Raw genomic sequence first — 23,240 nt, forward strand, 5'->3', positions numbered from 1 at the left:
TATATCCTGACCATGAGGTGGCAAAATGTAAGTTTTGTAGAACTTTCTCTACAAAAACTCTAAAGGACAGAGAAGGCCGCCTGCTATTATGGCTACAGAGACTAAAAGACAAGGATAACACTCTCTCTGATGTGGAAAGTCTCTTTTCTGGTCGTTCTCAACCAGCCTCTAAGCGCAGTAGTGTGCAGGAGTTACCATCTCCTTTCCTGAAGAAAAAGAAGCTGGCTTTGCCTCTGACAACTGCCACCTTTGTGGTTTCACCTACTGCTTTGTCGCCTATGGGACACTGTTCTCAGGCTGCTGAGGCGTCTACTTCCCATTCCTCGGGGAAAAATTTGTCAGCCTCGTCGACGATGCTCCCGACGACGAGATCTGCTGTTTCTACCTCGTCGACGGTGACCCCGACGACGACGTCAGCTGCTTCGTCGTCGACGAGCGTTATGTCGACGTTATCCCCGTCGACGATTACCATCACTTCTTCAAGGGCGGTGACTTCTGTTGTGCCCATTACTTCGACGTCGACGAAGAAGGTAAAGGTTCCGTCGACGAAGACTGTGTCGTCGACGAAGACGTCGTCGAGCTCGTCGACGCCCATTCCGTCGGCGAAGAAAAAGAAGATCCCGACGACGACGGTTCCGTCGACGAAAGCCTTGTCTACGAAGACCTCGACGACGGCTCCGTCGGCGGCGGCTCCGTCGGCGGCGGCTCCGTCGGCGGCGGCTCCGTCGGCGGCGGCTCCGTCGGCGGCGGCTCCGTCGACGGCGGCTCCGTCGACGGCGGCTCCGTCGACGGCGAATCCGACGACGGCAATTTTGTTGCCACAGACGTCGTCGACGATAATTCCGTCGACCATCATTCCTTCGACGACGGCTCCGTCGACGAGTACATCCCCACAGACATTCGTAAGGGTACGAATACGCGGTGTGGTGACTACCCAGAAAACAAGAAGGGAAGAAGTTTCTTGGACACCATTACCTCCTACTGTGGGCTCGGAGAGCCAGGAACATAATATTCCTTTGGGAGTTGCACAGCCTCCCTCACCATTATTCGCTACAGATTCGGATCAGGAATCCGAGGGGTTACCAGAGTCTTTCGGAACAGCACAAAGTCCATCCGACTTGGTTATTAAGTGCCAGGATGTCAGTAGTGAGGATGAGGATCCGGTATATATACACCAGGCCCCTCCGAAGCATAAAACGGCGACTCTTCCTCTGTCGCTCATTACTAATCTCCAACGCATGTTGGACGACTACAACCAACGGTTCCCTCTATCCCCTCAACGTTCAGAGATTCCGTCAACCCCGGTGATTCCAGCAATTATTCCACCGGTACCTATTGTAAATCCTGCTCCACGGATGCCGCCTGTACCTCCACGACAGGTTCCGGAAAGGGTGTTGCCTCATTATGAGCCTGTAGAGGAAGGCCCTCAGGACCCAGAAGAGGGTGAAATCCCAGATGATGATGGGGATGTAGATGACAATGATGATGATATGGCGGAGTGGGACAATTACCAGGCACAAACACCATCCCCCTCACAGATAGTAACAGGGGATTCACCTCCAGTGGACATAGCCAATTTTCACCAACTGATGGAAAGGGCATCACACCGTTTTAAGTTAACAACGGAGCGCAGGGAGGAAGATTGCTTCCTTTATGATTTCAAGAATCAACCCTACAAACAGACTCATGCTATTCCCATAGTTGAGTTTATTTGGGAAGAAGGCAAGAAATTAATGCAGACACCGAATACCTTGCCAGCTCAGGTGCCTCGATTGGAAAAGAAATATAAGGCACCAATAGGAACCCCAGCATGCCTCACGGGTCAGGCTAAACCTGAGTCGGTCGTTACGCAGGCAGCGCAACGTAAAGCGAAAAATCCGGCATCTTCTATCACCTCGCCTCCGGATCGTGACGGACGTCGGATGGATGCCATAGGGCGTAAATTCTCTTCTATGGCCTCTACGGTGGTTAGAGCAGCTAATGCCTTGGCCATCCTGGGACGATATGACAGACAAGTTTGGGCTGATATCTCGGATGTGGTTCAGGAGTTACCAGAGCCATCTAAGGTGGAGGCAATGAAGTTGCTCCAAGAGGGAGAAGCGGCATCGGCGGAAATAATCGATTGTGCAGTGGACATCGCCTGCATGGGTTTCCGTCAGCTTGCCGGAGCGGCTGTTCTGCGTAGGCAAGGATGGTTAAAATCTACATCCTTTCGTCAGGAGGTTCAGTCTATGATCCTAAACATGGCATATGACGGCGAGTCTTTATTTGGGAGCCACGTCGATGAAGCTCTACAGTCCATAAAGAAAGACACTGAAACAGCTAGATCACTAGGAAACCTTCAATTTCAACGGAGTAATTTTCGTGGTGCACGCGGACGCGGCACCTCCTCAAGTTTTCGAAGAGACAATAAACAATACAAACCTTACAATCAAGGGTCCAACCGTTACTCTTATGGACAGCAACAGCAAACATCACGGCAGCAAACCTCCAAGTCATATAGAGGAAAATCTTCATACAGAGGATCCGCATCAAAGAGACAGTGACTCTTACCGGACAGACAAGGTTGGAGGTCGAATCTCTCTGTTCTTTTCCCAATGGTCCTCCATCTCAAAGGACCGTTGGGTTTTGGACATTGTGAAGAAGGGACACGCCTTAGAATTCACCAAATTCCCTCCTCCCACTCCACCCTCCGGACCGCCACCAGCTCACATGAAAGAACTGTTGCATCAAGTCCGACTTTTAAGGCAAAAAGGAGCTATAGAACTGGTACCTGTGTCTCAGAAGGGAAAAGGTTTTTATTCCCGGTTCTTTTTGATCACAAAGAAAAACGGAGAGTGGAGGCCCATCCTCGATCTAAGAGCACTAAACAAATATATAAAGAGCCAATCCTTCCGTATGATGACGCTGGTAGACATCTTGCGCTTACTCTTGCAGGAAGATTTTCTGGCGACTATAGATCTCCAGGATGCCTATTTTCATATCCCTATTTTACAGCGGCATCGAAAGTTCCTGCGTTTTCGAGTGGGTCAACACGATTACCAATTCAAAGTGTTACCATTTGGCCTGCGCTCAGCCCCTCGAGTGTTCACGAAGGTACTGGCTCCAGTAATAGCGTATTTGCGCCTCCAGGGAGTGCAAATATTTCCATACCTGGACGATTTTCTCCTGAAATCTCAGTCAAGCACTCACCTGCGACAACACACTCTTCTGTGCCAGAACGTGTTTCGCTCTTTAGGCCTGTCCGTAAATGTGGAAAAATCCCAACTTCATCCGCACCAACAAAGAGATTTCCTGGGCGCAACTCTGGAGACTGTGTCAGCGAAGGCATTCCTCTCCCAGGAGCGTCTCAAAAAGATGTTGCGACTGGTGGCTCTGATCAGATCAAGAGAGTCAGTTTCTGTGAGACTATTAAAATCATTTCTGGGGATGGCGTCATCATCCATTGCCTTGATCCCTCATTGCCGGCTGAGGACACGTCCTATCCAGGAAGCTCTGGATGCTCAGTGGCGTCAGGTAACGGGATCTTTCCACGACATGATATGTGTCACAGATCAGATAAGGTCAGCACTCGCATGGTGGGCAATTCCAGCCAACTTGACGGAAGGCATGTCCTTCCTGTCGCTGCCACCGGACAGGACACTCACAACAGACGCCTCATTGGAGGGATGGGGCGCACATTTGGAGGATCTCTCTGTGAAGGGAAGATGGTCCACACATCAAAGATCTTGGCACATCAACAAATTGGAGCTCATGGCGATTTTTCTGGCTCTAAAATCGTTTCTGCCTTTGCTCCAAGGAGAGTCAGTGCTAATACAGACAGACAACACAACCTGTATGCACTATGTCAACAAACAGGGCGGAACAAAATCCCCAAGTCTCTCCAGGCTAGCTCAAAGAATTTGGGACTGGTCTCTCAGTCATCAGATCTTGCTTACGGCAGTCCACCTGCCAGGAGTATCCAATGTCCTAGCGGATTCCCTGAGCAGGTCCTCCTCGTCGACCCACGAGTGGGAGTTACACCAACCCACTCTAGAGAGGATATTCCAACTATGGGGCCGTCCGCAACTCGATCTCTTTGCCACGCCGGAGAACCGGAAATGCCGAAATTACGCAAGCTGGCATCCCCACAAGCAATCACAAGGGAATGCCCTTTTGATAAACTGGTGCAATCTATTTGCGTACGCCTTTCCTCCAATACCCCTCATACCTCGGGTTCTTTGGAAGATGAGGAGACAACCTTGCCACCTGATCCTAATAGCCCCGCGCTGGCCACGGCAAGCGTGGTTCTCAGAACTGCTCCTCCTGTCCCAATGCCAGCCAATCCTCCTGCAACATCGGACGGATCTGCTCACAATGAGCGAAGGGAGAATTTGTCATCCAAATCCCTCCTCACTGAGCTTATCAGCATGGAACCTGAACACCATGAGTTCGCCCACCTAGACATCCCCCAGGATTGTAGGGATATTTTGGCCCAGGCAAGAGCACCTTCTACAATCAGGACGTACAAGTTTAAATGGAAACGATTCTGCCATTGGTGTGCTGCTAACGGAGTTCATCCGATACATTCCACGGCAGAGCAATTGCTACCATTCTTCTTGCACCTAGCCAGTTCTGGACTGTCGCATGCAACCCTAAGGGTTTTTCTAGCAGCCATTTCCCGTTTCCGGCAAGATGGATCAAGTTCCCTTTGTTCCTCAAGAATAATCCGCCAATTCTTTAAGGGCCTATTCCGGAAATTTCCGCCAGTTCGGCGTCCTCCTCCGTTGTGGCACCTCAACGTTGTGTTGGCACAATTGATGAGACCTCCGTTTGAGCCCATTCACAAGGCCGACCTAAAATATCTCACTTGGAAAGTAGCTCTACTTCTGGCACTAACGTCTTCTCGTCGTGTCAGTGACATCCATGCTTTTACCATCAAACCTCCGTTCCTGCAGTTCAAACCGGATGCTGCAGTGTTACGCACCAATCCATCATTTCTACCCAAGGTGCCTACTGACTTTCACATTAATGAGCCAGTAATATTAAAGACCTTTTTTGCCAATCCTCAGACACCTGCAGAACAAAGATTACATTCTTTGGACGTCAAGCGGTGTCTTAAGTTCTACATCAGTAAGACAGCTTCTTTCAGGAAATCCGATCAACTTTTTATAGCATATGGACGCTGTCATAAAGGACGTCAGGTTACTAAACCAACGATTGCACGCTGGATCTCGGCAGCTATTGTCTTTTGTCACCAAAGGGCAAATAAGCCTCTGCAGTCTCCAGTGAGGGCACACTCCACTAGGGCAGTATCATCATCTACGGCCTTATTTGCTGGAGTATCTTTGCAACACATCTGCAGAGCAGCTACGTGGTCGACCAGACACACGTTTACTAAGCACTACTGCTTGGCAACTTTAAGCGAGGAGGATGCTGCAGTGGGACAGGCAGTGCTGCGCAATCTTTTTAAGTAAGGTGAGCCTCTTCCTCCCGCCTCCATATTGTTTCCATATATGTATTTTATGCATTTACAATGTTACAGTTGTTCAATACTGTTTTTATGCATAAGAAGATTGATAATCTATATATGTTGAATCTATTTTGGCATGGAAACAATGGTGATTGTTACTGCTAGCTATTCTATATTCAAGCATGTGAATCTATGAAAGACACCCTAATACTGGAGAAGAACAATTGTTACTTACCTGTAAACAGGTGGTTCTCCAGTATTGGTGTCTTTCATAGATTCACATGCGACCCTCCCTCCTCCCTTCAGAGGCTCTCTTCTCCTCATGCACTTTACAGTCACTCTTGTGCTACGAAAATCTGAGGTGAGAAGCTCTGAGGAGAAGGTTCTAGAGAGGGGCTGACGCCTGATTGGCTGGAGTTCGGACTTACATAATGACAGAGATAGACTACAAAGGTCTTTTGTCTCTCTCCATTGTATTCCTATGGAGTTTTTCTCTTATAGGTTCACTATGTGTGTTTTACACCTACATGCGCTAATTATATGATTACTTATGTATATATTTTATTATATATATATATATATTGCTATTTTATTTACCGTGGGACTCCCACTCCGACGACGGGGAATATTCAAGCATGTGAATCTATGAAAGACACCAATACTGGAGAACCACCTGTTTACAGGTAAGTAACAATTGTTCATATACCTTAAACAAATAGTGTTTCTCAGTGCTGTTTGTGCACAAAAAACGTTACACATTTCAGTGAAGAGCCCCATGTTGAAGAATTAAGGTTTTATAATTCACTCATTTTTCGTTCTTAGTTCCAGCTTGTGTGGGACCCATGTTTGCTTTCAGTCCCATCTGTGCTTCTAACAAATGAAAATGTTGACCTCAACTGGGCCCTTTCAAGATTTGTCGGTTGCTACCACAGAAGATGCCATTGTTTGATCACTCCTACCCCGTCTCCTTTGTGACTGAGACCATGTGGAAAAGCAGCTGTTTTTCTATCCCCGTTGACTTTCTAAAGTGCACTGGACTCCCACCTGATTACAAGATCCAGTGACAGATGACAGGACCCCAAGTTGAAGGATTTTTTTTTTTTTTGCACACTGAAATTCACCAAGTACACCCTGAAATGTTTGACTTCTTTCTCTGCATGGCATCTGTCTCATGGACCCAAACTAGTACACACATTAAATAACATGCAGATGAGGACTTGTGTTATTTAAATCAAGCGTATATATAAACCTGCTTGTGGAAGTATCTTGGACCTTGAATATACGCGTGTCTAATGTTTGTGGGTATATCATTCTAAGCACCTCATTTTATTCGTACCTGTGAATATATAAGTGAATGCTTTGTTTGGACATTTTGTTTATTGTATGTTACTTCTGTCACTGAATGTTGCTTTCAAACCGCCTGCGCCTCCCAGAGGTAAACTTTGATTGCTCCAGAGAGTCAAGCATTTGTGACTTTGGGACGCAGTAGCGGGTCCTGGTGGGAGTGCTGCGGGGCGATGGGGAGGGGCAGGGTGGGGGGTAGTAAACTACGGAATACAGCCGAACAGAGGTAAGTTATGTTGTGTTAACCGGGGTTTTATAAAGCGCACAGCTACTCTGAGTGCCCCGGCACTGGGTGAGTGTGACTGAACTAGACAGGCAGGGAAAGTGTGTAGAGCGCAAAGTGTTACGTTATTGCTGAAACAGCCATGTTTTAAGGGCCTTTCTGAAGGGAAGCAGATCCTGAAGAAGTCTCACATCAGGTGACAGATCATTCCATAGTTTAGCCACTCTCAGCCGGAAGGAGCATCCTCCAATTCGGGAGTATTTCACCACCGGAGTACAGACTAGCGCCAATGAGGCGGAGCGAAGAGAGCGTTGTGGATGATGAAATTGAACTCTCTTCCTCAAGTAAGGAGCACCATACCCATGTAAGGCCTTAAAAGCCAGCACCAGGGCCTTAAACTGTATCCGCTTACGGATCGGGAGCCAGTGGAGAGAATTCAAATGAGCAGACATCCGGGTCCTGGGGCCAAGAGAAAGAATGGCCCTGGCCGCAGCATTTTGAACTACTTGAAGACGGGTAAGCAGATACTCTGAAAGACCCAGATAAAGAATGTTTAGATAGTCCAGCCTAGAACCAATCAAGGCCTGGACCACAGTTTTCCAAAAGTAATGGAAGAAATTGTTTGAGCATTTTCAGAAAGTCAAAGCACTGACCGGCCACAGTCTGAACCTGTGGCTTCATACTCTGAGAATTGTCCAGTTTTACACCAAGATTTTTTACGGACGACACCGGGTTAGCGGGAGGGTCCAGTTCTGCCATAAGTTGTTAGATGAGCAACCAAAAAAGATGATTTCTGACTTATCGGAATTACATTTAAGTTCATTCAGCTGGAGCCAGGAGAACACCGCCAACAAGCAGGCCTTAATTGCTTCCCCCTTGAACTCTGAATCCTTGTTGCATGTAAAAAGGAGTTGGGTTTCGTCAGCATACAACACTATTTTAACTACATGTACAGATTGAATAAAGTTGGACTAAGCACCGAGCCCTGGGGTACACCCAACTCCAGAGGGGGGATTAAGGTGGAAAAAGGGGGAGCCCAAACAGTTTGTTGGCGCCTTGACAGAAAAGAGGCAAACCATTTGAGAACCGTCCCTCTAAAACCAGCCTCCTGGAGTCTCTTCAGGAGTCGGCTGTGAGGCGCGGTATTAAAGGCTGCTGAAAGATCTAACAATATCAGCATAGCCTTGCCGCCTTTATCCAAGACGTCCTTAATGGATTCCGAAATTTCCAGAAGTGCCGTTTCGGTGCTGAAATTAGGGCGAAACCCAGATTGGCTTTGATGCAAACTGTTGTTAGTCTCAAGAAATGCAGAGGAGTGAACATATTTTTCCAGTGCTTTGGAAAAGAAAAGGTAAAAGGGATATGGGGATTTTTCAGAAGGGGAAGAATGTGTGCTTTGTTCCACTTGCCGGGGACCAGCCCCTGCTGCAGGGAGGTATTCAAAATCTGGTTCATATAGGAATTAATGGAGGGAGCTATTGCTGCCAAAGTAGACGCAGGGCAAGGGTTACAAGGAGCCCCTGATTTCAGGTTCTTCAGAATGCCCAATGAGGTTGCCAATGAAAAAGGAGGAAACTCCGTGAAGAGAGGGCAGCTCCTCTTAAGGTCAAGATGGGAGGGGAACTTATCCCGAACGTTAGCTCCATGGGAGCTAGGGAAAGTGTCCTGGATCTTTCTAAATTTGTCAGAAAAAAAATAGGTCCTTCTGATCCACCCATAGTGCTGAGGGGGAAAAAGTCCTAGTCACAGCATTGGGGGATGCGAATTCCTTTACTATTTTAAAAATCTCTTTATTTGTATTCCCGGCAGCTTCTATTCTTGATGAGAAAAAGCATTTTTACTCTTTGAGGATAAGTTTGTGATGCAGTTTAAGTGCTTGTTTGTAAGTACATAAATAAATAAACAAAACAAATTGCATTGCGCACGTTGCAATGCCAAATGGTGATGCAGCGTGCGCAATGTTAATTTGCTTTGCTTATGTACTTACCTCCGTTCGGCCGTATTCCGTGGTTTACTACCCTCCCCCCAGCTCCGCTTCACCGCAGCACTCCCACCAGGAGCCGCTACTGTTAAGTCTAGTGGTAAATAACAATGCCCACTGTGGATATTGGCTATTAACCACTTATTGTTTTAGGTCCCAATGAAGCTACCTCACAAGTACTCGTTTTCCTGAGTGATTATGCTGCTCATATAACTTATTGATCAGATTAGGTTATTGTAGAATTACATTTGAAATGGTACGTATTCAAAATAATCGCAAAATGTGTGTATGACTGCACCTACTATAACATCACCTTAGCATACCTTCTTGTACTTCCTATTTAACCAAACCTTATGGATTTCGTTTTGCAAGAATACACTTTGTTTCTTTAATGACTTCAAATCTTTGTAGTCTATTAGGACTTGCATCTTTGTATCATCCACATGTACATGAATTTTATCTAATGGGTGTAAATCTATATTTGAGCATATAGGCCATTAGTGTACACAATTTGGGCATATCAATATAATATACAAAATAAAATCCAACACATACTGGTCCTCTTTATTATTATCAAAAGGATAAATAATACATAATATGCCCATATTTTACATAATAAAACCACGTTCAGCTTGTGAAGAGAAACACTCCTAAACAAGGTACAGCTTTCAGAAAGACCTTTTAAGCGGTACAATGTGACCTAAACTATAAGTTAAAAATGAATCTAGCATCAAAGTTCTGGCGAACTTGTAACTTCTTTGGCAGGCTGAAGTTACTGCTTTTCAGGACTGTTAAATGGTTGTTTCAGAGGTTTTCTTTTAAGGCTAGTGTTGTGCTGTAGAGCGATGTTTCCTTTTCCATCAGTATCAAAGACATACACATTATCTTGCTACCCAAATGCTATGCATAATGACAATGTATAATGCTAGGAAGAGAACCGGTCACTCCTCTTTGCCTAAACCTGTATTTTAAAAAGCAGTGTAATAATACAGAAACCCTTTTTGTAGGGTCTGAAATCATTTTAGCATGGTGCCAATTAATCAACAGCTCGTACATCCATCATCAGCTAGCTTTATTTAATATAATGGGGATTCAGGTTATAATAATAAAAAAAATACACTTTGCCGCGGATAAAATATTTAAGTTCTGTAGTTTAAGTTCTACCATAAATATCTATGCTAAACATTAAAAACATTGTTCATGTCCTGAGTTATTACGTGGTTATTAGTTCACATGACTTGTCACTACATTCATTTTAGCATGTTTTCAAAAATGAAGAAAATGGATACAGCATGAGGCAGTGATATTACTCTTAGTTTAATAGATTCACACCTTATATGTTTTTGTTGTGGAATATTAGAACAAAAGCATTAATCCCAAATACGGCTGCCAAAACGGTTATTTCTCTCAGATCCTTTTGTTAGTTATGTGGCTAGTTGGCAAAGAGCTTAATCACATGAGTAAAGTATCATTTTTCTTGTTTTGACTGTACCTTGTGGAAACCTGTGCTTGTGCCTAGAGGCCACAGACTTGTATATAAAAGTAAAAATGTCGAGTTAACGCCATTTAATTTTTGTGTGTAATGTACTTGACATTGGTTTGTGTATTAAAATATGTCTTTCTTTTGTTCTATTTTTCCCTCTCTTAGATACTGGTAACATGTGCCAAACTTCCACTGCTGTTACAACGCCAGTGACTCTTACTTCTCCATTCAATATAACCTCCTCAATTGCCGCTTCAGGCACAATGACGAACCCAGTCACAGTAGCAGCTGCTATGAGTATGAGGAGCCCAGTAAATGTGTCCAATTTAGCCTCGCAGATGAATTTAGGGCACCCTGTTGCAATTACAACTCCGTTATCCATGACCTCTTCGTTATCGCTTGCTTCAGGAGTGAATTTATCTACTCCCGTCACGTCTCCAATGAATTTAGGACATCCAGTCACAATAACCTCTCCTATGAACCTGCCAACTCCAATGTCATTGGCGGGCCCATTGAACATAGCAATGAGACCAGTCGAGAGCATGCCCTTCCTTTCCCAAGCTTTACCCTCGTCACCTCCCTGGTAAATAATCTCTAAGCAGTATTCGAGTTTAACTGTATGTAACACTTTGCCAGCAAATTGACATAAAAAGAGAGCAGTTAGTAGAAATGTAAAACTAGGCATCTGAACAATTCTACTGATTAATAAAACCGATTAGCAGCTTTCTCTTAAGTTGGTTATTGGTGAGAACTGGAGATGCAAGCTATGTTCACAAGGGCAGTAGATGGTTTAATGCCAGAATGCATCCTAAGCATTTGCTTAGTATTTCACCTTGGCAAATCAACTCGAAATAATGTGTAGAAAAACACTAGCCAGTCCCTTCATAATCACTTACTCAATTGATATGTGATATGTCATTTCTGAAGACCATATTTCAGAGCTAGTGTCATATCTCATCAGTTTGGTGTATTTTTTTTATTTTGTAAGGAAATGCATTATATTGAAACATATTAAAATGCATTTCAGAGAATATGTATTTTACCTTGGGAATATGTTAAGTTCAGGCAGAATTCCCTATGGGAAAGGCAATACCAGCTCTGATATGCAAAGCATATAATAATTTATCATCCGTACTTCATTTACATATGATAGGGATTGTGACCTGATATTTGAAATTGTAAATATTGCTCAACATATTACCCTAAGGGAGTATTAGCATTGTAGTCAATATGTTTTAAACCGTTAGTGTTTTGGAAAGAAAACAAGATAAAAGAAGCGGAAACAGGAGTCATGGAAATGTGTGCACGCGCATGGACTCCTGATCGCTTTGGAGTACAAGTTGCGTAGTAAAATAAAAATGCTTCAGAACTGTCATGGAATCATTGATGTCAATTCAGATAAGGGCAGAAGCTCTTGGACAAGAAGGATTTAATCTCTCCCATTGTCGAACCCGTATATGTTGAAACGGGTGATGTGTTGACTGTTTATTACAAAGTTTGTCTTCTATTAAATTGTATACAGTTTTTTTTATTCTAACCACTAACTAGGTTGTGTGACCCTGCAGAACAAGCCAAGTGTCTTTGCTTTGGTTTTATTATTTTTCCCTAACCCTAAATCAAGTGTTGTGAAAATGTTTTGATTTATGTAAATATTTATAAACTTCCACATTTTTACGTTTCTTTAACACATTTCTGTCCAATTTTGTGGATTAATATTTTAGGTGGCAGTTGGAGAAACAACTGCCTGCCCAGGATTGTACCCTGATGGCACTTGCGCTGGGGAGGTTGCATCACACTTGTAGACATCAGGAACCATGTTCTTTTTTTGTGTGTGTGTGTGTGTAATCCTAGCAGAATGTTTTTTGTATAATAGAAAAAAGAAACCAAAATGTAGACAACAGATTTGCTTTTAGACCATCATGTGACATTAACTTTTTTTTAAACATTGTGTTTAAATACATCTAAACAAAGACTCTACATTTTAAAGCAACTTTTAAACAAATTAAATTTTTTATTATAACAAAACTTGAACTGCAGAAGCAAGCAGATGCATCTGAAAGGATAATGTTGGGGGGGAGCTATTCCTTTAAAACGGTATATGGTCCTGCCCCCAGGGTCAGTATAAACAGCAAGCGCCTATCTTTATCACTTAGGATGGACAGGCAGATCATTAGATACAAACAGTACTAGGGGCTTGGACTATGTAATAGAATTAAGTGTAAAAATAATTTTATAAATGATCTTTTGTACTCTAGGACATTAAACTGTACAAGTTTTGTATATATAAAAAGCTTAGGAACTTTCTGTGTAGCAGAAGGCAACACATTCCTACACTTTTAATGTATATGTTTGTTATAATGTCCATGTAAGCATATGCCCCATGTTTGTGCCTTTTTAATTAGTTTGTCTCAATAAACAAAAATGTAGAGAAACATGTAGCAATTAATTTATGATTATTGATTAACAGTATGTAATTTGGTGTATATATCTTTTCTAGTACTTCATAGTATGTCTTGACTGCTGGAGAAGCTAGGTAAGATGTTCTAAAACCAGAAGTATTGTTTGTAGGGGTGGGGATATCATTCTTCATCCTTTGCAAGTAAATGTTTTTGTAATGGAAGCCTTGATTGTACAGCATAGACTTATATTAAAAAATATTAGTACAGTGAACTCTGGTTACTACTTATTTTTCAAACTGTTGCTTGCTGATATTTGCAGTGCCTCTGTGTAGAAATTGCTTAATTTGATATTAACTACTTTTTTCTCAGTTTCTTTCACATTCCTTTGCATAAAATGAGATTAGGTTGGCTAACATTGCAAATAAGTTTATCTGACTGTATCACTCTTGTGTTCCCCAGAAATATTTGTATGTTTGTGTCTATTATTTTCAATTTGTGGTATGTTGCAGGACCAGACTTAGTTTATTGGCTGCTTTCACTTACAAATGATGTTACGGATTCAATTTGTGCTCTGCATTTTAATGAATAGCTTTATATCCCCTAAACGCTCTCCCCCCACAACGTTTGATGCTAGACACTTCCATCTTTACCTGGTCACCATTCCATCCAGGTACTATGCAACAAGACACATCCAGTCATGCATACTCGATACCAGTTCAGTTGAGTCTGAACATTTGAGATAGCCTTCCTTAATTCATTCATGAGCTTCAAAGTTGGTCCTGTAGAATTGGTAGGGAAGAAGTGGTGTGAGGGACAGGCTCTGGGCATCGGGTGTGTGAAGGGAATGGTGGCGGTGGCACTAGAGTGAGGGTGCCTTCTGGACTGAGGGAGGAGAACCCACATCTCTGAAGGTAAGGCCTCGGAGGGAACATAAGAGATGAGCGGTCGCTTCATTCCTTGGACCTCAAGAGGGTACTTAAGTTCTACTTGGAAAGTACCAAGGGCATAAGGAAGACAGATCAGTTATTTTGTCAATTATGGCGCCATGAGGACAGGCTTCCCAGCCGCTAAGAGATCCATCTCCAGATGGATTGTGTCCTGCATTACCTTAGCTTACCAACTGGCGTAAAGGCCCTTACCGGTGCCGCCTAAGGCGCATTCCACTAGAGGGAAAGCGGCCAAAGTTGCCTTCTTGCATGATGTCCTGATGTCAGATATGTAAGGCTGCAACCTGGAAATCGGTTCATACCTTTACGAGGCACTACTGCCTAGAATCTGATTCCAGGGCTGATGCTCAAGTAGGCCAAGCCTCCTTGAGGAATCTATTTGGGTAGCTTAGTTTTTTCTTTCTAAGCCTACTGAGCAGGTTTTCTGTCTTTTTTCCCTTTGCCCGCAGGGAGATGAGGTGAGGCTCGCTATTCTATTCTAATGCTTATGACTATTGGTGAGAATCCCCTGCAAGAGAAGGATTAGTTACTTACCTGTAAACCTAGTTCTCTTCCAGGGGTATCCTCATCAAAGTCATAAGCAACCCTCCCGCCTCCCCGGGCAAAGGATAGTTTTATTTTGAAGATGTTGTTAACTCTTTGTGCCATGGCTTTTTCAGTCTCCGCAAAGAACAACTGACCTAACTGTCACCTCTGAGGCATGATGGGAAGTTGAGGGTCAGGTGTGCCTTAAAGGCACGGTGTCAGTTTATTGCTATGCAGCTACAAGTTAGCTTTTCAGTCTTTTTAGACTGGGTGTTTGCAATGCAGCCTGGGAGCTTCCTATGCTTTCAGTGGTTTATGAGGATTTCTACTGTGTGCTGAGCATTAAAACATTTTCTAAAACAAGTTTTGCTATTGTTTTCTCCTGTTTCTAATGCATGTTTTTCATGTATGGTAGAGAATCCTTATGGCATGATTCAGCTCTGGTGTTTAGTAAGCTGTAATTGCCTGTTTTTATTTATATATATATATATATATATATATATATATATATATATATATATATATATATATATATATATATATATATATATATATATATATATATATATATATATATATATATATATCCAGAAAAGATGCACTCCTGTCGGAAAGCGTAGCCCTTCGAGGGGTGGCACAGCGCCGGTGGAGTAAACCGGTGATAATTTTTCTTGCAAAACGGGGTTCCAACTGTGCTCTCAGGTCAAAGAAAAGACACCACACCGCTCCAAGATACTTCAAGGGGGTTTATTACTTCATAATTAATAAACCCCCTTGAAGTATCTTGGAGCGGTGTGGTGTCTTTTCTTTGACCTGAGAGCACAGTTGGAACCCCGTTTTGCAAGAAAAAAAATATATATATATATATGGGGCACATATAATATAGTGTTTCCGGGGTCCCGCTCATGGGTGGGAATATTCTAATGCTTATGACATTGATGAGGATACCCCTGGAAGAGAACTAGGATTACAGGTAAGTAACTAATCCATATTAGACATGGCCTATGATGAGGACACACTGTTCTACAAGCATATTGACAACGCTATTTTTGCCTTTAAAACAGATATGGACACAGCCAAGTCCCTCAACATCCTCCAGTATGGTAAGGTGCCCTTTCGAGGGGCGAAGAAGCCAGGTTCTCAACCTATAGAGGTGGCTACCAACGTCCCCACCAATATGAGTTTTACCAGCCACAATACAGACCTGCTTATCAACAACGAGCATAGCGAGGGGCACCAAGCAAGGCCAACACAGAAGGCCACCACCTCAGAGCAGAGACACCAGTCGAAAGCAGTGACCTCAACCTGGTACCAGCTACACCCCTGTCTTTCCACCCCATAGTGTAGAAAAGTGGCTCTGTATATACTGTTCCCAAATAGGTACAGTGTGAGCCGAGTCCACAGTCCCCAGAGGTTTGGCAGAGGCTAAAGTTAGATATAACCTTACTCTCTAAAGTTGTAGCTTGATTGAGCAGTAAGGCCGTATCAGAGGACAGTGTAAATCATTTGTTGTACACACTTAGTCAGCAAATGGTCTCACACACTCAATAACTGAACTCTAGGCCAATGGTTTGTATATAAAAACATGGTTGTTTTATTTGAGAACCAACTATAGGTATTAAAATCTACTTTCTCAGAATGAGAGGCTTTAGTTAAATACTTTGCAATAGGCAATTGACTTTTGAATGCAATAGTTAGTTTGTTGCAATAGGCAACACAATTTCAAATACAATAATACCTTGAGCTCAATGGGAATTTCAAGTAAAATGCAATTGATTACTTTCAGGATTACTTTTCTAATTCCAGGACTGGATCCTAGATTCAGTCCTGGGACAGTTCCTCAAAACGGGTGAGTAAATACGATTTGGTTACTGTTGTGATTTTTAAGCAATATTATGGTATTTTAAAAGTTGACACTTAGAAACTTTTGTCTAGTAAAATCACCAATGTTATCCTATGGGAGGAAATTCACTTAGTAGGTAAGTGGGGGTATTGTTACTTTTTCTAGTTTAGTGTTGGATCCTGGATCCAGCACTAGTGTACTACCTGTAAACAGAGGAGAGAATGCGTTTAGGTTATACTGGCGATTTTTAATGAATATTTATAAGTTTGCAAAATCGACAGAAGAAATTTCACAGAAAAACAGTCAATGGTTTCCTATGGAAGAAAGTTCAAGTTATAGGTAAAGTATGTTCTCGTTACTTTTGTAATCCAGTGCTGGGCTCCTAGGTTCAGCACTGGGACATCTATCTAAGACAGGTAAGTAATTACGTTTTCACAGTTGGTGCGATTTTTAAAGAATATTTGTAGTTTGCAAAAATCGACACTTAGAAGAAATTTCACAGAAAAACAGTCAATGGTTTCCTATGGAAGAAAATTGAGTTAGCGGTAAGTAAGGTTGTAATTACTTTTCAGGGTCAGTGCTGGGCACCAAGATCCAGCACTGGGATCTCTCCTAATAGCAGGTGAGTATTTCCGTTTTCGTTACTCGGTTAATTTTAGGTGAATATTTTAAAGTTTAGAAACTTCACACTTAGAAGAATTTTCCAGTGAAACCAGCCAATGTTAGCCTGTGGAAGAAAAGTGCGTTATTGGCTTTTGGGTAAGTACTCGACTGGCAGAGTTAAGGTTCTGGGCATAGACTCGGGTCTCCCAGGGTCAGGTAAGTACAGTTGTTGCACCCTAAGCGGCACAGGGGCAGCCAGGTGCAGAGTGAGTTAGGCCCAATGTTATCCTATGGAAGGCAGGGGGCCCTTGGTTTGTGGCTGCTGGCTAGCAGGCCACGCTTCTGTGGGAGCTGGGCTCCTGGTCACTTGCTCAGGGCAAATGTGGAAGTAGATAGGAGTAGAGGTTGCACTGCCAGGGGCACTCGGGCGGCTGGGTTCAGGGTGCTTTTGGGCAGTCGGGCGCTCAATGGATTGCAATGGAGAAGCTCAAGAACGAACAAAGGCTGCAAGCTCGGGGACGAAGATTCTTCAGGTGCGACCACCACTTCGAGAGGTAAGTTGGGTAGTTGGAGGATAGGTGGGTACCCAGGAGTTGGGCATAGGGGGCCGCAGGGAGCCGGGTGCAGGGGTGCCTTTTGGTGTCGGGAAATCTTACCCTCTGTTGATCGCGGTTTGGGGGGGGGGGTCCTTGGTTTTGAGGCTGCAGGCATCCGGAGCGTCGAGGTGTGTCCTTGGGTGCCGGATTTGGGGTCACAGTCGCCGAGGGGACGTCCTCTTGGTCTTTGTGGACTCCAGCACAGGCCAGGCTTGGTGGGTGCAGAGTGTGCAGGGTTCGCGGTTCCTGGCTGATGCCAGGGGTCAGTTACTTGCTTTGAACAGTACCACTGCTTGTGGGAGTCCCAGATGCTCAGTCACAAGGTAGCCAGGTCCTCCGGGGTTTGTGATGTTGCTGGCCACGGGAGATGCCGGGATTTAGTAGGAGCAGGTTCGAGGGTCGACAGGCCGGTAGGGCTGGGGCCAAAGCAGTTGGTGTCTTCCTCTTGTTAGCAGCTGCACGGCAGGTCTTCTTGCTTCATGATCTTCTTTGCTGTTTTGGAATCTGGATCTAAGGAAGGAAGGTTCAGGATGCCCCTAAATACTAGATTTAGGGGCGTTACAGGTAGGTAAAGGGCAGGGACCAAAGGGTCCCTGCCCTGGGGTGGGTACACCCCCTATCCTGCCACTCTCCTGTGGGAGAGGGGCAGTAGCCTAGTCCTGATTGGGCAGGGCTCCCCATCTTCAAGATGGTGAGAGCCCGGATATGTGCTTCACCTCGCCTCCCCCACCTGAGGTGGGGTTGGCAGAGGCTGGCACACCCCCTTTCCTTCCTTGGGGTTTCTGGCCAGTCTTCCCACCAGAGTGGGGGTTTAGAACCGGTAGGGGCAAGTTGCTGAGTACAGCAAGTGGCCTGGAGAAGCTCACAAAGGCGGCATGCCTTTGATGTTTCCCCCGCCCATCCTGAGGGAGGAGACCTAGCACCTCGCCCAGGATGTGCATTGTTGCAGGAGCCCAGGGCACACTCATTCAAAGTACATTCAGCAAAAAGTGGGGGCATACCATGCAAGAAAGATGTCACTTTCTCACACATAGGTGACATTATGTCGAATTACCTGTATCATTGAGAAGCCATTACCTCAGACAAGTGGGTTTTGGACCTAGTCACATATGGCCACACAGGAGTTAATGGAAAGACCACCAAATGCTCCGCCAAAGGAAGTGCACCCCCCACGTCTTTACTTATGAAAGGAAGCCTTCATATGCTTGGCAAAGGAGTAATAGAGTAAGTTCCATTTGCCCAAAAGGGAAAAGGATACTACTCCCGTTTTTTCCTCATACTCAATAAATCAGGGGAATGGAAACCCATCCTAGATCTCAGGAAATTAAACCAATGCCTCCGCAAGCAATCTTTTCAGATAACTCGGACATCCTTAACCTCCTTACAGCCTAGTTTAAATAATTTCTCTGGATCTGGACGACCCATATTTCCACACCCCTATTCATCCCAAACACCACAAATGCCTACGCTTCACTGTAGCTTGTACCCATTACCAATTCAGAGTCCTCCAATTCGGCCTCAAGTCAGACTCTCACATATTCACAAAGTGAAGCAGCCACTGTCATGAAACAAGGTCACCAGGTATTCCCCTACCTAGACGACTGGCTGCTCAAATCTTCGACTCTAAAGCAAGCTTCCAAAGCTACGAAAGCCTGCCTGTCACTCTTTCGCAAGCTAGGTCTCACTGTAAATCAGCAGAAATCCTCCACCACTCCTAGTGAGAATATGATGTTTCTAGGAGCCAACCACAATACCCTCCATAACTAAAACTTCCTCTCCCAGGAAAGACAAAAGAGGCTAGCAGACTTGACTTGAAAAATATCAGAAAAAAAGTAGGTTTCTGTGAAGTTGTTCAAGTCGCTATTGGCAATGACTTCGTCAGCCATCAACCTAGTCCCGTTGGCGTGCTCCAAGATGAGACCATTGCTGGAAGGACTGCAGCTCTAATGGATTCAATAAGAAGGGTCCTGTGAGGCCTTGATTTCCATAACCCCAAAGATAAGACATTCTAATGTTGTTGGCTTACACATCTCATCTGTCTCGGGCCTCACGTTTCTACCATTGGTACCCAATTCTGTCATCCCTATGGATACTTCACTGAAAGGCTGTGGAGGCGACTTGCAGGACCTACAGATTCAAGGAAAGTGGTCATGTCACAGGTCCATGCATATCAACATCCTGGAACTGAAAGCCATCTTCCTCGCCCTGCAAGCTTTTCTTCCAAGAACTGAATCCTCTGTGCTGGCCTATACGGACAATATGACCAGCATGTATTATATCCGCACACAAAGAGGTACCAATCCCAAGAGCTTTGGAGTTGGCTCACAATATATCCCTGAAGGCTGAGCACATCTCCGGAGTACACAACACCCTAGCGGACGCTTGCAGGGCCAAAGACAGTTGCCATGAGAGGGAACTGGACCAATGACAGTTCGATAAAATGTTGTTGATCTGGTGAAACCAGCACTGGATCTCTTCACAACGAACTTGTGTTGGTGTCAGGCGTATGGGACTGGTCTAGGACAGGAGGATGAGCTCTGTAAACCAGTGCTGCCTGTGCCACTTGTGGGCTATATTGAGCTCATCCTCCTGTCCTAGACCAGTCCCATACGCCTGACACCAACACAAGCACTCCTGACAATGAACCAGGTTTAAATACTACACGCTGAGCCAGTGTGCCTCTTCTTGCATACATGGCTTCTGAAACTGAAAGATTACTCAAGAATATAGGGATATTCTATCCAAACCAAGAGCGGAAGGCACTAATAAAACCTACAAGTTTAAATGGAAAAGATTCTTTTTCTGGTGTGTACAAAATGAATCTGAAAGAAACGCAGTGATAGATTCCTTACCTTAGAATTACCCCCAGGCATCAGGCTGGATCCGGAAAGTTTCGTCAGCAGTACCCCTGCGCGTCAGAAGGTGGCGTCGTGCGGATCCACGTCTGTCGTGGTGGCCGAGATGACGTTGCGGCAGCTACTTAGATGCCGCCCTCGAGCGCTGACGTCCGGTCTTTCTTTTTGCACGCCAGCAAACGCAGATCCGGAGAGAGCGGTACCCCCAGTAATTTTTAGACTGAGTTTTTTTAGGCTTTTTGTCTTTTTTTTTTCAAGTCGATCGACTCCTGGTGCCGTAGGGATGCCCGGCTTCAAGTCTTGTGTGGACTGTCATCGTATGATGTCGGTGACAGACCCCGCACTGCGTGTGTCTCTACTGCCTGGGGCGCGAACATGTCCCCAAGTCGTGTCCCAACTGCTGGGCAATGGCACCGAAGACTTTGCGGGAGCGGTCCAGAAAGTTGCTTGAAGTCTGGTGGTCGGCTCCGTGCTGCTCAAGGTCCCAGTCCCGTGGGCGGTCGAGGGACCGGTCGGGCAGCCATCACCATCGTTTGTCGGGATCGAAGTCTTCGCACTCCGGGTCAGGTAAGACGAAGCATCACAAGAAGTCGACTTCCCCTCGCGTGACACAGCTGAGGGTGCCTCCCCCACGGCTCCAGCGGACCCTACGGTGTTGCCGTCAGCTTACCCGCCCTTCCCGGGTCCGTCAGTGACTCCGGCCCAGCTGCAGGAATTTCTGTCTGCCATGGCCCACCGGGCCACGCCGGCGCGCCTTCGGGTCGGACATCGCTGTCGGCCCCGGCGCTGCAGGGCCCCCAAGGATCCACGCCTGGATCCCGGTCGACGCCGGTTGACCTTGTAACACCTCCACCGACCCCATCGGCACCACCTCAGACGTTGCCCGTGGCACCGGACGACATAACCCCTGGTCTCAGCCCCGATGTGGAGATGGTACGACGTCGCTCGACACAGATTCCAACGCCGATGGGGGATTTCTATCCCTATGTCCAGCCTCCTTATTTTAGGCCTGTTCCTCAGCCTTCGGAGGAAGGGGAGGACTGGGAGGGGTCTGAGGACCCTCTCACAACTCAGTGTGAGTATGACCCGGACTGGGCAGAGGAACTGGGGGATGCCAGTGGTCTGGACACCTCTCCTGATCTTGGCATGCTCACTACTCCTACTGTGGCTACAGAGGAGGGTGCAAGTTATGCAGTGGTGTTGCGTAGGGCGGCGTAGGCCCTCCAACTCCCTACAGTGGCTGTCAGGACTAACGTCCTTTCAGAAGTGCGTTAGCCGGCGGCTACCTCTGAGAAGCCACTGCTGCCTTTTAATGATGCGCTTTCTTACGTTCTTTTGGGCACCTGGTACAGGCCCAACACAGGGGCTCCTGTGGACATGAACGTGGCCCAATGCCATCGCCCGGCCCCGGGCAACCCCCTTTTCCTCTCTCAACACCCCACCCTAGAGAACTTAGTTGTCCAAGCCCCCACGTCCCAGAGCGCCTTCCCTACCGCACCCCGGATAGGGCAAGAGACTGGAACAGTTTGGGAAGATGATTTTTTTCTTTCCGCCAGTTCAGGGCTGCGATCTGTGAACACTGCACGCCTCTTGGGCTGTTAAGCCCCACTCTGTGTGGGATACGGTGGCGCAGGTGCTGCCTCCGCGTCCGGAGGAGGCCCGGACAGTGCTCTCTCAGGCTATTGCTGAAGGGAGAGATGCAGCCAAGTTCATAATTCGATGTGGCCTTGACACCGCCGACTCGCTGGGCAGAGCCATTTCCTCGCCATGCCTGGCTGAGGACTATTGGCTTCTCTGGGATGTCCAGAACACTCTCATGGACATGCCCTTTGATGGCATTCACCTTTTTGGCAATAAGGCGGATAGTGCGTTGGAGCGTTTTAAGGACTTACGGGCTACGGCCAAGTCCTTGGGCCTTTCGTCGTCCTCTGCCTTTCGTAGCCACGGAAGGGATGCCCCAACACGTTCGCTTCAGAGCCACAGGCCTGCACCACAACAGTCCCAGCACGGCCGCGGGACCCGCCGAGGTGGGTCAGGGGGCCAGCGGGCGGGTCAGCCCACCTCCACCCCGGCCACCACTGCCTCCAAACCTTCCTAGTCCGTTTTTTCAGGCCCATCACACGCCAGTGGGCGGCAAGATTCACCATCACCTCCCCCACTGGCGCACCATCACTACGGACAGGTGGGTTTTACAAATAGTCCAAAGGGGCTACTCCCTCTCCTTCAAGACTATCCCTCCAACCATGCCACTCCAGTACCACTGCATGTTGGGGGATCACTTGGCACTTCTTCAACAGGAAGTTGTGGCCCTCTTGGCCAAGGGGGCCATCGAGCGTGTTCCTGTGCCAGAAGTAGGTCGTGGTTGTTATTCCCACTACTTTCTGGTGCCCAAGAAGTACAAGGGCCTATGTCCTATCTTAGACCTCCGGAACGTCAATCGGTTCCTCCGGAAGGAGAAGTTCAAGATGTTAACTATGGCTCAGGTCTTCTCTGCCCTTGAACCTGGAGACTGGATGGTAGTGTTGGATCTGTAGGACGCATATTTCCATATTCCCGTCCTGCCGTCCCACCGGCGTTACCTGCGGTTTATGGTAGGCCACGAGCACTTTCAGTTTACCGTGCTCCCCTTTGGCCTTAGAGGCGCCCCTCGGGTGTTCACGAAAGTGATGGCGATGGTCGCAGCTCATCTGCGCAGATCAGGGGTTCCAGTCTTCCCCTATCTCGACGACTGGCTGTTGAAGGTGGGATCACCCCAGGCACTCATCTCCCACCTCCAGACTACGGTCGACCGCCTGCATTTGCTGGGGTTCTCCATTAATGTGCCGAAGTCGCACCAGATTCCCTCGCAGAAGCTCCTCTTCATCGGAGCGGTTTTGGATACGATGCTCTTTCAGGTCTATCCTCCCGAACGGCGAGTCCAGGACATTCAGGCTCTGATTCCGGTCTTTCGGCCTCTATCCTGGTTTTCGGTCAGGCTGACCCAGAGGCT

General features: G+C 46.1%; 1 protein-coding gene across 13 annotated transcripts in view; it reads left to right on the forward strand.

Annotated features, from left to right (window-relative positions):
• Window positions 1-13,153, forward strand: part of VEZF1 (vascular endothelial zinc finger 1) — a 353,507-nt gene extending 340,354 nt beyond the window's left edge. For all 13 annotated transcript variants that reach the window (XM_085649507.1, XM_085649510.1, XM_085649508.1 and 10 more), the window contains one exon: window positions 10,649-13,153. In XM_085649507.1, the coding sequence (XP_085505633.1) occupies window positions 10,649-11,070 (422 nt within the window). In that variant the 3' untranslated portion in view covers window positions 11,071-13,153. The remainder of the gene's footprint in view (window positions 1-10,648) is intronic.
• The last annotated feature ends 10,087 nt before the right edge of the window (window positions 13,154-23,240 follow it).

Source organism: Triturus cristatus, chromosome 3_2 (assembly GCF_964204655.1).
Source record: "Triturus cristatus chromosome 3_2, aTriCri1.1, whole genome shotgun sequence".
NCBI classification, from domain to species: Eukaryota; Metazoa; Chordata; class Amphibia; order Caudata; family Salamandridae; genus Triturus; species Triturus cristatus.